This window comes from Mytilus californianus, unplaced genomic scaffold (assembly GCF_021869535.1).
Source record: "Mytilus californianus isolate M0D057914Y unplaced genomic scaffold, xbMytCali1.0.p SCAF_6, whole genome shotgun sequence".
NCBI classification, from domain to species: domain Eukaryota; kingdom Metazoa; phylum Mollusca; class Bivalvia; order Mytilida; family Mytilidae; genus Mytilus; species Mytilus californianus.
This window is the reverse complement of record NW_026262712.1, coordinates 119,334,671-119,349,080: the sequence shown is the minus strand read 5'-3', so window position 1 is coordinate 119,349,080 and position 14,410 is coordinate 119,334,671. Positions and strand designations below refer to the sequence as shown.

General features: G+C 34.9%; 1 protein-coding gene and 1 long non-coding RNA gene across 38 annotated transcripts; both read left to right on the top strand.

The window, feature by feature from the left end:
* The first annotated feature begins 3,365 nt into the window (after nt 1-3,365).
* On the top strand, nt 3,366-9,441 carry LOC127704552 (uncharacterized). Of its 2 annotated transcripts, XM_052208640.1 has the most exons (3): nt 3,369-3,628; nt 4,216-4,396; nt 9,076-9,441. In XM_052208640.1, the coding sequence occupies exons 1-3, from the start codon at nt 3,446-3,448 to the stop codon at nt 9,189-9,191; spliced, it is 480 nt and encodes a 159-aa protein (XP_052064600.1). In that variant the 5' UTR covers nt 3,369-3,445; the 3' UTR covers nt 9,192-9,441. The 2 variants fall into 2 exon arrangements, with proteins under 2 accessions (XP_052064599.1, XP_052064600.1); XM_052208639.1 differs by lacking the exon at nt 9,076-9,441 and having other exon boundaries at nt 3,366-3,628; nt 4,216-4,998.
* LOC127704553 (uncharacterized) lies at nt 5,143-7,863 on the top strand. Of its 36 annotated transcripts, none has more exons than XR_007983346.1 (7): nt 5,143-5,697; nt 5,774-5,925; nt 6,051-6,202; nt 6,355-6,430; nt 6,507-6,734; nt 6,860-7,467; nt 7,544-7,689. It is a non-coding gene; the product is annotated as an uncharacterized LOC127704553 (long non-coding RNA). The 36 variants fall into 36 exon arrangements; XR_007983362.1 differs by having other exon boundaries at nt 5,774-6,001; nt 6,127-6,202; XR_007983360.1 differs by having other exon boundaries at nt 5,774-6,202; nt 6,860-6,935; nt 7,088-7,467.
* Nucleotides 9,442-14,410: the final 4,969 nt, after the last annotated feature.

Here is a 14,410-nt window from a genome sequence, read left to right as displayed (position 1 = left end):
CATGGCTGCCATGGCTAAAAATAGAACATAGGGGGTAAAATGCAGTTTTTGGCTTATATCTAAAAAACCAAAGGAGTAAGAACAAAGCTGACAGGGGTAAACATGTTCATTAGGTGAAGTTCTATCAGCCCTGAAATTTTCAGATGAATCTAATAACCCATTGTTGGGTTGCTGCCACTAAATTGGTAATTTTAAGGAAATTTTGCAGTTTTTGGTTATCTTGAATAGTATTAATGATAAAGATAAACTGTAAACAGCAAATATGTTCAGCAAAGTAAGATCTACAAATAAGTTTAATATGACCAAAATTGTCAATTGACCCCTGAAAGAGTTATTGCCCTTTAAGGAAAATTTTACATAATTTGTTTATCATTTTTTTTAACTTTAAAAAATCTTCTCCTCTGAAACCACTGAACAAATTCCAACAAAAATTAAGCTGAATGATCCTTAGGGTATCTAGAATAAAGTTTGTGTTTTATATTCTGTTTCGTCAAAAAACATGGCCACCATGTCTAAAAATAGAACATAGGGGTAAAATGCAGTTTTTGGCTTATATCTAAAAAAACCAAAGGAGTTAGAACAAATCTGACATGGGGTAAACATGTTCATTAGGTGAAATTTTCAGATGAATCTAATAACCCATCGTTGGGTTGCTGCCACTAAATTGGTAAATTTAAGGAAATTTTGCAGTTTTTGGTTATTATCTTGAATAGTTTAAATGATAAAGATAAACTGTGAACAGCAAAAATGTTCAGCAAAGTAAGATCTACAAATAAGTTTATATGACCAAAATTGTCAAATATGTCCTTAAGGAGTTATTACCCTTTAAAGACAATTTTTCACAATTTGTTCATCTAGTTTTCTAACTTTAAAAAATCTTCTCCTTTGAAACTGCTGAATCAATTTCAGCCAAACTTGGGCTGAATGAGTTTCAGAGTATCTAGTATAAATTTTGTATTTTATTTTCTTGTACGTCAAGAAACAGCCACTATGGATAAAATGGAACATAGGGGTAAAATGTATTTCTTTTTTTTGAAGAAAATATGACAGATTCAAAGAACATCTCAATGGAATTTTTAAGCCACTCATTAATATACATTAAAAAGCAAAAATAATCATTGATGAAAGATTTAAGCAAAAAATTACAGGTGAGCGATTCAGGCTCTTGGGAGCCTCTTGTTTATCAAAAGCTCTTCATCTAAAAATGTGATGAAGATATGATTATTGATATTTAGAAAATAAGGATATTCAAGATTGTCATCACATATTTAGCTCACCTGGCCTTAAAGGCCATGGAAACTTTTGCCAACACTTGGTGACTGACATCTGTTGTCGTAAACTTTTTAAAAGATCCTATGCAACTACTGAACCAATTTCAACCAAACTTGGCCTGAATGACCCATAGTGTATCCTGGTCAGTCAACAGACATGGTAATCATGGCGAAAAATAGAACATAGGGGTAATATGCATAAATTATCTTGAGAACCATAAAAGATAGAGAAAATCTGACAAGGGCAATATATGATTAGAACGTCCAGATCTACCTACTCACTGATTTTTCCTAAATTTTCAGAAGACTGTCTAATGTGTTTTTGCCCTTAAAAGACAATTGTTTTGCTATTTTTCATGTTTTTGCTTGTTAGCTAAAAATCTATATTAGATAGTAGAAACTGTATTAAAACAGCAACACAGGATCTACAAAAATGTCAATACAACAATTGGAAAAAGTCCATAAGGAGTAATTGCCCTTAAATGTAGATTTATGAATTAATTTTGTGTTTTTGCCAGTATATTGAAAAATATAATAGAAGGGTAGAAATCGCAAATGTCCAAATTTTCAGCAATACAAGATCTACAAAAATCCCATATAACTGAAACCATTGGATGACTGAGGAACCGATTATGACCTTATAGGAATAACTGACATTAAATGAACATTTTTGTCTAACCTTGACAGAGTCAAAAAGCGAGACTAAGGTATGCTATTTTCGGCGGAGGGAGCAGCAGCATTAACAATTTATTAAAGTTGGTGATTAGATCAGTTTAAGGGAAACCACTTATGAAAAGTCAATGGTATTTGGTATGCAGTTGTTTTAGCATTGACACACCTCATTTCCATGGAAATTATTTGGCCATTCTCCCACAGTCACGGTCTATTGACTTTGAAACAGCATAGTTGCCATGTTAAAATTTCTGATTTGGTCATTTTAATGTGAACCACTTATGATAAGTCAATGATATTTTGTATGTAACTGTATGCACATTTGCTTATAATATTTCCATGGAAATTATTTGGCTCTGTACCTTTAGTCATGGTTCAGTGACTGAATATTTTGCATATTTTACCGAAAGGAAAACAAATTATGTAAATATAAAGATATTCTGAAATTCTATTAAAAAAAACCAGGTTTTTACACAAAAAATTGAAAGTTTTGAGGAAACTTCAACCTTTTAATTCAAAATCTTCAATTATGAAGGGAAATAGAAAAAAAAAAATGATTTCTGTTTTCTATACACATTCTTAAAAAGCAGTCATTATTCTGAAAATGCCAAATCTCGAACTTTAGATGTATGACATTTTAAGAAGAAACTTCTGGTGTTGTTTGAAAAAATGGAATTTTCGCCACCAGCTTTATATTGATTTCCAGTAAATTATAGAAGCTTTCCAATTTAAACTATATATAATTTAAACTACAACTGGGTCTACAATAGGGTGATGCGTTTCTTGTTTGACAAAATATATAAAAATAAGGAGATGTGGTATGATTGCCAATGCTTTAACTATCCATAAAAGTTCAAATGACGACGATATGAAGCAATTATAGGTCACCGAACGGCCTTCAACAATGAGGAAAAAACCCTCCGTATAGTTCGCTATAAAATGTCCCGACAAGAAGAATTTGAAACAATTTAAATTAGAAAACTAACGACTTGATTTACAACAATACAATTTACAAAAAACAAATATGACAGACATGAACCAACGACAACCACTGAATTACAGGGTCCTGACTTGGGACAGACATATAAAGAATGTGGCGGGGTTGAGCACGGTTGTGAACGCTCAACCCCTCCCCCTTTTTCCCTAACCTGTGTAATGTTTGGGTATACCTAATTTAAATTTACTTTAACATTCCTAGTCTTTATATATATAACAACAAGACACGCTGATTCTAAAGAGCTACAAACAAACATGAAACGCAAGAAATAGGTTATTAAATTATTATTCTATTTTTTGAACTGAATGACATAAACGATTTAATTTCATCATTCATGATGATTTAAGAATACAATCATATTGCACTACTGTATCGACCAGTGTTATCAAGAATAAATGCCCTTGAACAGATATAGGTCATTTACTCCATTTAATTATAAAAATAGAAGCAATACAAATTGAGTTTTACAGTCTAGTAGTTATCTTTTAACACACCTCAACAAAAAATGGCGTTAGAATTACCCACACTTCAGGAAGGGTTGAAAAGTATTGCAGTGGCTGCGAGTGGCCTCCTGGCGGGTACAGCGGTGTATATTTCTGTGGTAGAAGTCAAGAGCCGGGCGAAGTTAGACATCAAATCCATGAGAAAACAATGGAGTGATAGTTTTGATAATGCTGCTGTTTTTGTGGTAGGAATTCTTATTTTTTTTTTAAATTATAGAAAGCTTTCTGGTTATATAATAATGCGAGCAATTAGAAAACAAATGCACACATTTATATAATATATGTCTGTGGAGAATCTTATTTTTAATGTATGCACACTTTTATGTTGCTAGTCTGGTCTTTTTAATGGTGACTCACGGCTCGTTCAATGAAGCCTGATGCCTGTTAAGAAATGTGTTGAATTCCTCAAGTTAAAATGGACCTATCAGATTTTTGTTTATCTCGGACTTAATGCATCTTACTCGTCTCCGTCTAGTGTGATAGATCAAAATCTGTTGCAATGACTTAGTGTCTGTCGTCTACCCGTCCGTTAACTTTTTATTTATCTGAAACCAATATTCCAATTTAAACCTCACTTAGCTGCAATAATTTTTCTGACGTTATCGTCGAACGACCGACATGGCTACAATTCTTTTTGTAAAACATGTGTTAAAATGTCCATTAAATCATGCTGGAAAAAAATGTTATTTGGTTAATTAGCTGCCAAACTTTGAGCGACTTTTTTTTACAACTAAACATAGTATTTTACTGGTTTATTGTTTTATCTTTACAGCTGGGTGTCGGAACGGTAAATACAGCAGCCAACGTGGTTTTGTTCTTTATGGATACCTCACCTTATAAAAATCTTTGGCTGGTAGAACCATGTTTGTTTATCATCGGTGGAATCTATACCTCAATTGTTATGTTACCAGAGATCAGAGAACTAAAGAATGATGAAATAGTGGCTAAAAAAGGTGATATATATAATATGTGTGTGTGTGATTTCATTCACATTACATCTTCAGTTACATGTATACAACAAAGTTTTATTTTAGAAATCCTGAATTTTATCCTTTTTCAACATCCGTTCAGTTGTTGCAGAAATGCTATATATATGCTTTAAAATGTGCTCTGAGTAGTAAAGTTTAATATCTCTTTTGATGGGTATATTTTATAAAATATTTTTAATGGCGAGTCATAAATTAGGACTTTGTATAATATCCGTAAATTTATAACCGAAATGTACCCACCCACACTTCATATATAATACACAGATCGTAACAAACCAGTCGAGCAAGAATGATCCTATGTAATTTCACGATTATTATATATATACATTTTACAGATCTATGAATAAACATGCAACGTTCAAGATGTAAATTTACCTGCACAAATGATTAGTAAAACTATTTCATATAAACCCATATGTTTATGCTTAATTGAGTCCAGTGCAACAATTTTGGTGCCTTAGGGGTGCCGGGATGAAAAAAGAAATAATATACCAAGGGTTAACCAAAAAACATAAATCGAATAAAGACAGACAACAACACAATGGCGAAAAGAAAAGAAAAGAAAAACGAAAAGGCGCACAAAACACTTGATAGAAAACTAAATATTGAGCAACACGAACCCCACCAAAACACTTGATAGAAAACTAAATATTGAGCAACACGAACCCCACCAAAACACTTGATAGAAAACTAAATATTGATCAACACGAACCCCACCAAAACACTTGATAGAAAACTAAATATTGAGCAACACGAACCCCACCAAAACACTTGATAAAAAACCAAATATTGAGCAACACAAACCCCACCAAAACACTTGATAGAAAACTAAATATTGAGCAACACGAACTCCACCAAAACACTTGATAGAAAACTAAATATTGAGCAACACGAACCCCACCAAATTACTTGATAGAAAACTAAATATTGAGCAACACGAACCCCACCAAAACACTTGATAGAAAAATAAATATTGAGCAACACGAACCCCACCAAAACACTTCATAAAAAACTAAATATTGAGCAACACGAGCTCAACCAAAACACTTCATAGAAAACTAAATATTGAGCAACACGAACTCCACCAAAAACCAGAGCGAACTTAGGTGTTAGGTGCTCATAAAGGATAGAAAACTAAATACTGAGCAACACGAACTCCACCAAAAACCAGAGCGAACTTATGTGTTAGGTGCACATAAAGGATAGAAAACTAAATATTGAGCAACACGAACCCCACCATAAACCAGAGCGAACTTAGGTGTTAGGTGCTCATAAAAGATAGAAAACTTAATACTGAGCAATACGAACCCCACCAAAAACCAGAGCAAACTTAGGTGTTAGGTGCTCATAAAGGATAGAAAACTAAATATTGAGCAACACGAACCCCGCCATAAACCAGAGCGAACTTAGGTGTTAGGTGCTCATTAAGGATAGAAAACTAAATATTGAGCAATACGAACCCCACCAAAAACCGGAGCGAACTTAGGTGTTAGGTGCTCATAAAGGATAGAAAACTAAATATTGAGCAAAACAAACCCCACCAAAAACCAGAGCGAACTTAGGTGTTAGGTGCTCATACACGAACCCCACCAAAAACCAGAGCGAACTTAGGTGTTAGGTGCTCATAAAGGATAGAAAACTAAATATTGAGCAACACGAACCCCACCATAAACCAGAGCGAACTTAGGTGTTAGGTGCTCATAAAGGATAGAAAACTAAATATTGAGCAACACGAACCCCACCATAAACCAGAGCGAACTTAGGTGTTAGGTGCTAATAAAGGATAGAAAACTAAATATTGAGCAATACGAACCCCACCAAAAACCGGAGCGAACTTAGGTGTTAGGTGCTCATAAAGGATAGAAAACTAAATATTGAGCAAAACAAACCCCACCAAAAACCAGAGCGAACTTAGGTGTTAGGTGCTCATAAAGGATAGAAAACTAAATATTGAGCAATATGAACCCCACCAAAAACCAGAGCGAACTTAGGTGTTAGGTGCTAATAAAGGATAGAAAACTAAATATTGAGCAATACGAACCCCACCAAAAACCGGAGCGAACTTAGGTGTTAGGTGCTCATAAAGGATAGAAAACTAAATATTGAGCAAAACAAACCCCACCAAAAACCAGAGCGAACTTAGGTGTTAGGTGCTCATAAAGGATAGAAAACTAAATATTGAGCAATACGAACCCCACCAAAAACCAGAGCGAACTTAGGTGTTAGGTGCTCATAAAGGATAGAAAACTAAATATTGAGCAATACGAACCCCACCAAAAACCAGAGCGAACTTAGGTGTTAGGTGCTCATACACGAACCCCACCAAAAACCAGAGCGAACTTAGGTGTTAGGTGCTCATAAAGGATGAAAAACTAAATATTGAGCAACACGAACCCCACCATAAACCGGAGCGAACTTAGGTGTTAGGTGCTCATAAAGGATAGAAAACTAAATATTGAGCAACACGAACCCCACCATAAACCAGAGCGAACTTAGGTGTTAGGTGCTAATAAAGGATAGAAAACTAAATATTGAGCAATACGAACCCCACCAAAAACCGGAGCGAACTTAGGTGTTAGGTGCTCATAAAGGATAGAAAACTAAATATTGAGCAAAACAAACCCCACCAAAAACCAGAGCGAACTTAGGTGTTAGGTGCTCATAAAGGATAGAAAACTAAATATTGAGCAATACGAACCCCACCAAAAACCAGAGCGAACTTAGGTGTTAGGTGCTCATAAAGGATAGAAAACTAAATATTGAGCAATACGAACCCCACCAAAAACCAGAGCGAACTTAGGTGTTAGGTGCTCATAAAGGATAGAAAACTAAATATTGAGCAATACGAACCCCACCAAAAACCAGAGCGAACTTAGGTGTTAGGTGCTCATAAAGGATAGAAAACTAAATATTGAGCAATACGAACCCCACCAAAAACCAGAGCGAACTTAGGTGTTAGGTGCTCATAAAGGATAGAAAACTAAATATTGAGCAACACGAACCCCGCCATAAACCAGAGCGAACTTAGGTGTTAGGTGCTCATAAAGGATAGAAAACTTAATACTGAGCAACACGAACCCCACCATAAACCAGAGCAAACTTAGGTGTTAGGTGCTCATAAAGGATAGAAAACTAAATATTGAGCAATACGAACCCCACCAAAAACCAGAACGAACTTAGGTGTTAGGTGCTCATAAAGGATAGAAAACTAAATATTGAGCAACACGAACCCCACCAAAAACCAGAGCGACCTTGGGTGTTAGGTGCTCATAAAGGATAGAAAACTAAATATTGAGCAACACGAACCCCACCAAAAACCAGAGCGAACTTAGTTGTTAGGTGCTCATAAAGGATAGAAAACTAAATATTGAGCAACACGAACCCCACCATAAACCAGAGCAAACTTAGGTGTTAGGTGCTCATAAAGGGTAAACATTGCCTACCCCACTGGTGGCACCCGTCGTGTGTCTCATGTAAAGTAAAAACATTATTTACGTGTACCTACAACATGGGAACAAACCATACAAGAACGAGTTCAAAACGAACGAACACTTGAAGTCTTCTGTGAGTATCTAACATCGGCACAGAGACAAAGCATATTTTAAAAGTATTTCTGCGAGAAGCTGAAAACGCTTAATCAAATGCACATGTTCAAAGCGCACAAAATATGTTTGCCAGTAGCTGACGCCTCTCGATCGAATGCATTTATGTATTCATAGAGTGTGAACTATATTTTTGTTAGTAGCTGATACCACTTGATCGATTCCACATGTACACAAAGTATTTCTGCGACAATCTGATTAAAATTCTGATCCATATTAACTCGCGTGCTCGTATGAGTATAACGAAATCAGAGAACTATATTTTAATTAGATTGTGTTTCTGTGAGTGATTGATATATGTAGGCACCAAACTAAAAAAATGGCACTTGTAAATCGTTTGCAAACAGGATCGGATATAAGTTCTTTATTGGATCCGTTAACCGCATTAACAAGTAGTTGACACACAGTGGATCGGGAACACATATATTAAATATACTGTTCCCAGAGTGGATCGGGAACACATATATTAGATATACTGTTCCCAGAGTGGATCGGGAACACACATATATTAGATATACTGTTCCCAGAGTGGATCGGGAACACATATATTAGATATACTGTTCCCAGAGTGGATCAATGAAAGGCTGATGAAGGTAAATCCAGAAAATCGATTCAGACGCATGACATTTATAAAGTGTTATTTTCATCTTTTACATCACTGGGTCGATACCTCTGCTGCATGGTAGACTATCAGTCCCCGAGGGTATCATCAGCCCAGTAGTCAGTACTTCGATGCTGGCATGATTTACAACAAACCTTTCTTTTTTTCGATTATAAATTTCGAAATTATTAAAATAACTAAGGTTTCAACTTTCTATAGTGGAAAGTTGACCTAAGTTGGATTTGGCTATTATTTGTATGTCCTTTTTGGTCAAATATCTCTTCAACTGTTTCGGTTCTTATACATCCTAGGCTTTCAAATTATCGACTTTGAGCGTTTCTGATGAATAAATATAAATCCAGAATAGGTTTTCGTACGCATGAAATCAATAGAGTGTTGTTTTCATTTTTTGAAGTTGATATTTTGTTGTTTGCTTGTAGGAGACAAATGGGTTGAAGAAGGTATCGACAGATGGAGTAAAAGACATTTGTTACGAACATTGATAAACTTGTGTGGTTCATGTTGTGTTATATATACTGCAATAAAGTCACATTAATGTGTGTATATGGTTCCAACGGACATACATGTTAAATATTAATAGATAATTTATCCAAAAGCGCTACCATAAACAATTACTAGCCTATAATTAGAACTTTGCTCTCTATATAAGAGACGTTTTTGCGACTGCACACAAAACCATATATACACATTTAACATACCACAACTTAATCATACAAGAAGTTGGAACTGTGTTGTGAATATTTATTAGTGCCATTTAATAAAAGGTAATCTTGTCTTCTAAAGAATTGTTTTTATAGATGCTACTTCATAGAGTTTAAATTCATTCCCATTATAATAGAACATATAAATGTATGATTTTCTGGGGAAAGATATAAAAACAAGACGAAAATATCGTTGCTGCGTTGAATAATGATCTCTTGAATTTCAGTCAAACTTTATTTAAGAGTTATGTACGGTGATTGACACAATCAGATGGTTAACTAGTACACTAATACCTAAAATTACGCTTTGGTCTGATTGGTTGTACCCAAGGTCATACCTTCTGTATAGAAAGAATTCTAAATGTTGTATGACATTTTCTTACTGTTGTATGACATTCTGTACAACTGTTTTCTTACTGTTGTATGACGATCTGTACATGGAGTTTTCTTACTGTTGTATAACATTCTGTACATGGACAAAACAAAAACAAATTTATAAATTTGTAATATTCTACGGTTAACCTCATGCAGCACTGGTGTTAAAAGAGAGGCGAAAGATACCAAAGGGACATTCAAACAATCAAAAATAAACTGAAAATGTCATAGCTGAAAAAAAAACAGACAAACAACAGTACACAAAACACAACATAGACAACTAAAGACTGAGCAACACGAACCCCACCAAAAACTGGGGGTGATCTCAGGTGCTCCAGAAGGGTAAGCAGATCCTGCTCCACATGTGGCACCCGTCGTGTTGCTCATGTTAGTACAAACCCGGTAATAAGTCGAATTCCGTAGGTCACATTAGTTACGACATTTGGAACATATCCGCTGTCATCTGTGAAACGGATATTCCATAACGGTCAACCAACTCGTGATGGCGTCCGTAAATTCTTATTGTTGTATGACATTCTGTACAAGGTGTGTTCGGACTGTTGTGTGACATTCTCACGATTCTGTACATGGTGTCTTCTTACTGTTGTATGACATTCTGTACAGGGTATCTCCTTACTGTTGTATGACATTCTGTACATGGATTTTTCTTACTGTTGTATGAAATTCTGTACATGGAGTTTTCTAACTTTTGTATGACATTTTGTACAGGGTATCTCCTTACTGTTGTATGACATTCTGTACAGGGCATCTCCTTACTGTTTTATGACATTCTGTACAGGGTATCTCCTTACTGTTGTATGATAATCTGTACAGGATATCTTCGTACTGTTGTATGATATTCTGTACAGGGTATCTCCTTATTGTTGTATGACATTCTGTACAGGTATCTCCTTACTGTTGTATGACATTCTGTACAGGGTATCTCCTTACTGTTGTATGATATTTTGTACAGGGTATCTCCTTATTGTTGTATGACATTCTGTACAGATTATCTCCTTACTGTTTTATGATATTCTGTACATGGTATCTCCTTACTGTTTTATGACATTCTGTACAGGGTATCTCCTTACTGTTGTATGATATTCTGTACATGGTATCTCCTTACTGTTGTATGACATTCTGTACATGGATTTTTCTTATTTTTGTATGACATTCAGCACAGGGTACATTCTTATTGTTGTATGACATTCTGTACAAGGTATCTCCTTACTGTTGTATGACATTCTGTACATGGATTTTTCTTACTTTTGTATGACATTCAGCACAGGGTACATTCTTATTGTTGTATGACATTCTGTACAAGGTATCTCCTTACTGTTGTATGACATTCTGTACATGGATTTTTCTTACTTTTGTATGACATTCAGCACAGGGTACATTCTTATTGTTGTATGACATTCTGTACAGGGTATCTCCTTACTGTTGTGTGATATTCTGTACAGGGTATCTCCTTACTGTTGTTTGACATTCTGTACATGGATTTTTCTTACTGTTGTATGACATTCTGTACAGGGAGTTTTCTAACTATTGTATGACATTCTGTGCATGAAGTTTTCTTACTGTTGTATGAAATTCTGTACATGGAGTTTTCTAACTTTTGTATGACATTTTGTACCGGGTATCTCCTTACTGTTGTATGATATTTTGTACAGGGTATCTCCTTACTGTTGTATGATATTTTGTACAGGGTATCTCCTTACTGTTTTATGACATTCTGTACAGATTATCTCCTTACTGCTTTATGATATTCTGTACATGGTATCTCCTTACTGTTTTATGACATTCTGTTCAGAGTATCTACTTACTGTTGTATGATATTCTGTACAGTTGTATGATATTCTGTACAGGGTATCTCCTTACTGTTGTATGACATTCTGTACATGGATTTTTCTTACTGTTGTATGACATTCAGTACAGGGTACATCCTTATTGTTGTATGACATTCTGTGCAGGGTATCTCCTTACTGTTGTGTGATATTCTGTACAGGGTATCTCCTTACTGTTGTTTGACATTCTGTAAATGGATTTTTCTTACTTTTGTATGACATTCTGTACAGGGAGTTTTCTAACTGTTGTATGACATTCTGTACATGGAGTTTTCTTACTGTTGTGTGCAATCTGATTAAAAAAAAAAAAGATCTCGTGTCCAAGCTTTGCTTACAAGGATCTAAAAACGCTTTGTTCTACTGTCTGTTTTTAAAGATCTTTTGGGATTCTCTGGTTTTGTCGAAAAATTTGAAGGCTGAAATATCACTGACTGATGTAATAATTACAAGTACGGAGTGATTTCGGATCCTTGTAGCAAAGCTTGAACACAGAATCTGCATTTTAAGGTAGATTGGAAAAGGGGGGGGGGGGGGGGGGGCAGGAAGAGTCTAAATCTAAATTCAAATAATTTTTTGATAATTTGTCAAAATGTAGTTGATATCATGCTTTTTTCAAAATATAATAAAAAGTATGGGCCACCGGGCTTTTTTCCCGCTACAGGTTGTGCAAAATAGTCTGATTTTATAGATATAAGAAGATGTGGTATGAGTGCCAATGAGACAACTCTCCATCCAAGTCAAAATTTATAAAAGTAAACCAATATAGGTCAAAGTACGGTCTTCAACACGGAGCCTTGGCTCACACCGAACAGCAAGCTATAAAGGGCCCCAAAAATTAGTAGTGTTAAACCATTCAAACGGGAAAACCAACGGTCTAATCTATATAAAAAATCGAGAAACGAGAAACAATCATGAACCACATCAACAAACGACAACTACTGAATATCAGATTCCTGACTTAGGACAGGTGCAAACAATTGCAGCGGGTTTAAACGTTTTAATGGTACCAAACCTTCACCCTTATCTGAAACAATAGTGTTACATCACAACATAGAACGAGACACTATAAAATATCAATTGAAATGGCTTAACTCAATCAAAAGACATATTAACACCAGTGAACATACACTGAACAAATAAATTTGATCTATGCTACAACGTAAATACAAAACAAATAAACTAAGGGAAGATTAGTTAAAGTAACATGTTATACCGCTGTGAAATGTTAAACAATTTAAGAAAAACAATATGCTTGAACAAAAATATCAGCCATTTGCAATTACTTTAAACACAGGCAAATGAAAATAATTTTGTTGTTCATAGTTCGAAGAAGTGAAAATTTATAGTAATACCAAACACTAACCAAAGCTGGTATATAGACCAGATATAACCCTGAATAAGTAAACATTAAATAACAAAAAAGCATTACAATTAGTATCAACAGGTCAAATAAACAAGAAAATACGATTTGAGAGTACTCGCAGTTACTGACAGCTAGTTAAAAGCCAAAAACAATTAATAATAAAAAAATCATGCATCAGAGACTAAAATCAACTTGTATAGATTATGCATGGGAAACCCAGTTTTGTGTGATAAAAAGAAAAATACACCATAGACTTTTTAAATAAAATATGAGAAGATAGCCCTAATACTATGCTTTAAGATAAGAAAAAGAAAAAAAATGGGGTCACCGGACTCGTTTTCTTGCTACATTATAAAATAGGTAAATTCACAACACATTCTATGGTTAAAGTTACTTTATCTGAGACTCTCCTTATGTGGCAAAGTTGAAAAAAAAATGAATCAAACCAAAATATTGTTTTTTGTAAAATACAGCCGTAAAATATGATAAAACACATAATTGTCTATATAAACATGAAAAGTCTTACACATGAACTACATACTACTCTCGAAATTTGAAGATCTAGACCGATTGTTATCTGCTATTTCAAAATCCAAGATGGAGGAAGACACCCCAGCTACTTTAATCAGATTGTGTTGTATGAAACATTCTATATTCTATACTGTTTCTAACTGTTGAGTTATATTCTGTACAGTGTGCTATAGTTATCAGCCTATGACATTCTGTACAGGGAGGTCTTACTATTGTATGACATTCTGTACAGGGAGGTCTTACTATTGTAAGACATTCTGTACAGGGAGGTCTTACTATTGTATGGCATTCTGTACAGGGAGGTCTTACTATTGTATGACATTCTGTACGTACAGTGTGTTATAGTTATCAGCCTATGACAGTCTGTACAGGGAGGTATTACTATTGTATGACATTCTGTACAGGGAGGTTTACTATTGTATGACAGTCTGTACAGGGAGGTCTTACTATTGTATGACAGTCTGTACAGGGAGGTCTTACTATTGTGTGACTGTCTGTACAGGGAGGTCTTACTATTGTATGACATTCTGTACAGGGAGGTCTTACTATTGTATGACATTCTGTACAGGGAGGTCTTACTATTGTATGACATTATGTACAGGGAGGTCTTACTATTGTATGACATTCTGTACAGGGAGGTCTTACTATTGTATGACATTCTGTACAGGGAGGTCTTACTATTGTATGACATTCTGTACAGAGAGTTTTCTTACTATTGTATGACATTCTGTACAGGGAGGTCTTACTATTGTATGACATTCTGTACAAGGAGGTCTTATTGTATGACATTCTGTACAGAGAGTTTTCTTACTGTTGTATGACACATTTTGTACAGGGTATTTAAACATCAATACACAGTCACGCTGGGTAATTATAAGGACTTTCAGGTAATGCCAAAAATGATTGGAGAGTTCCCTCTCTCGATAAAGAAGTCCTC

Excerpts from the sequence above, each read along its gene's own strand:
- LOC127704552 (XM_052208639.1), top strand. The coding sequence starts at position 3,446 with ATGGCGTTAGAATTACCCACACTTCAGGAAGGGTTGAAAAGTATTGCA. Across the intron at positions 3,629-4,215 it reads ATAATGCTGCTGTTTTTGTG|CTGGGTGTCGGAACGGTAAA; the intron begins GTAGGAATTCTT and ends TTATCTTTACAG.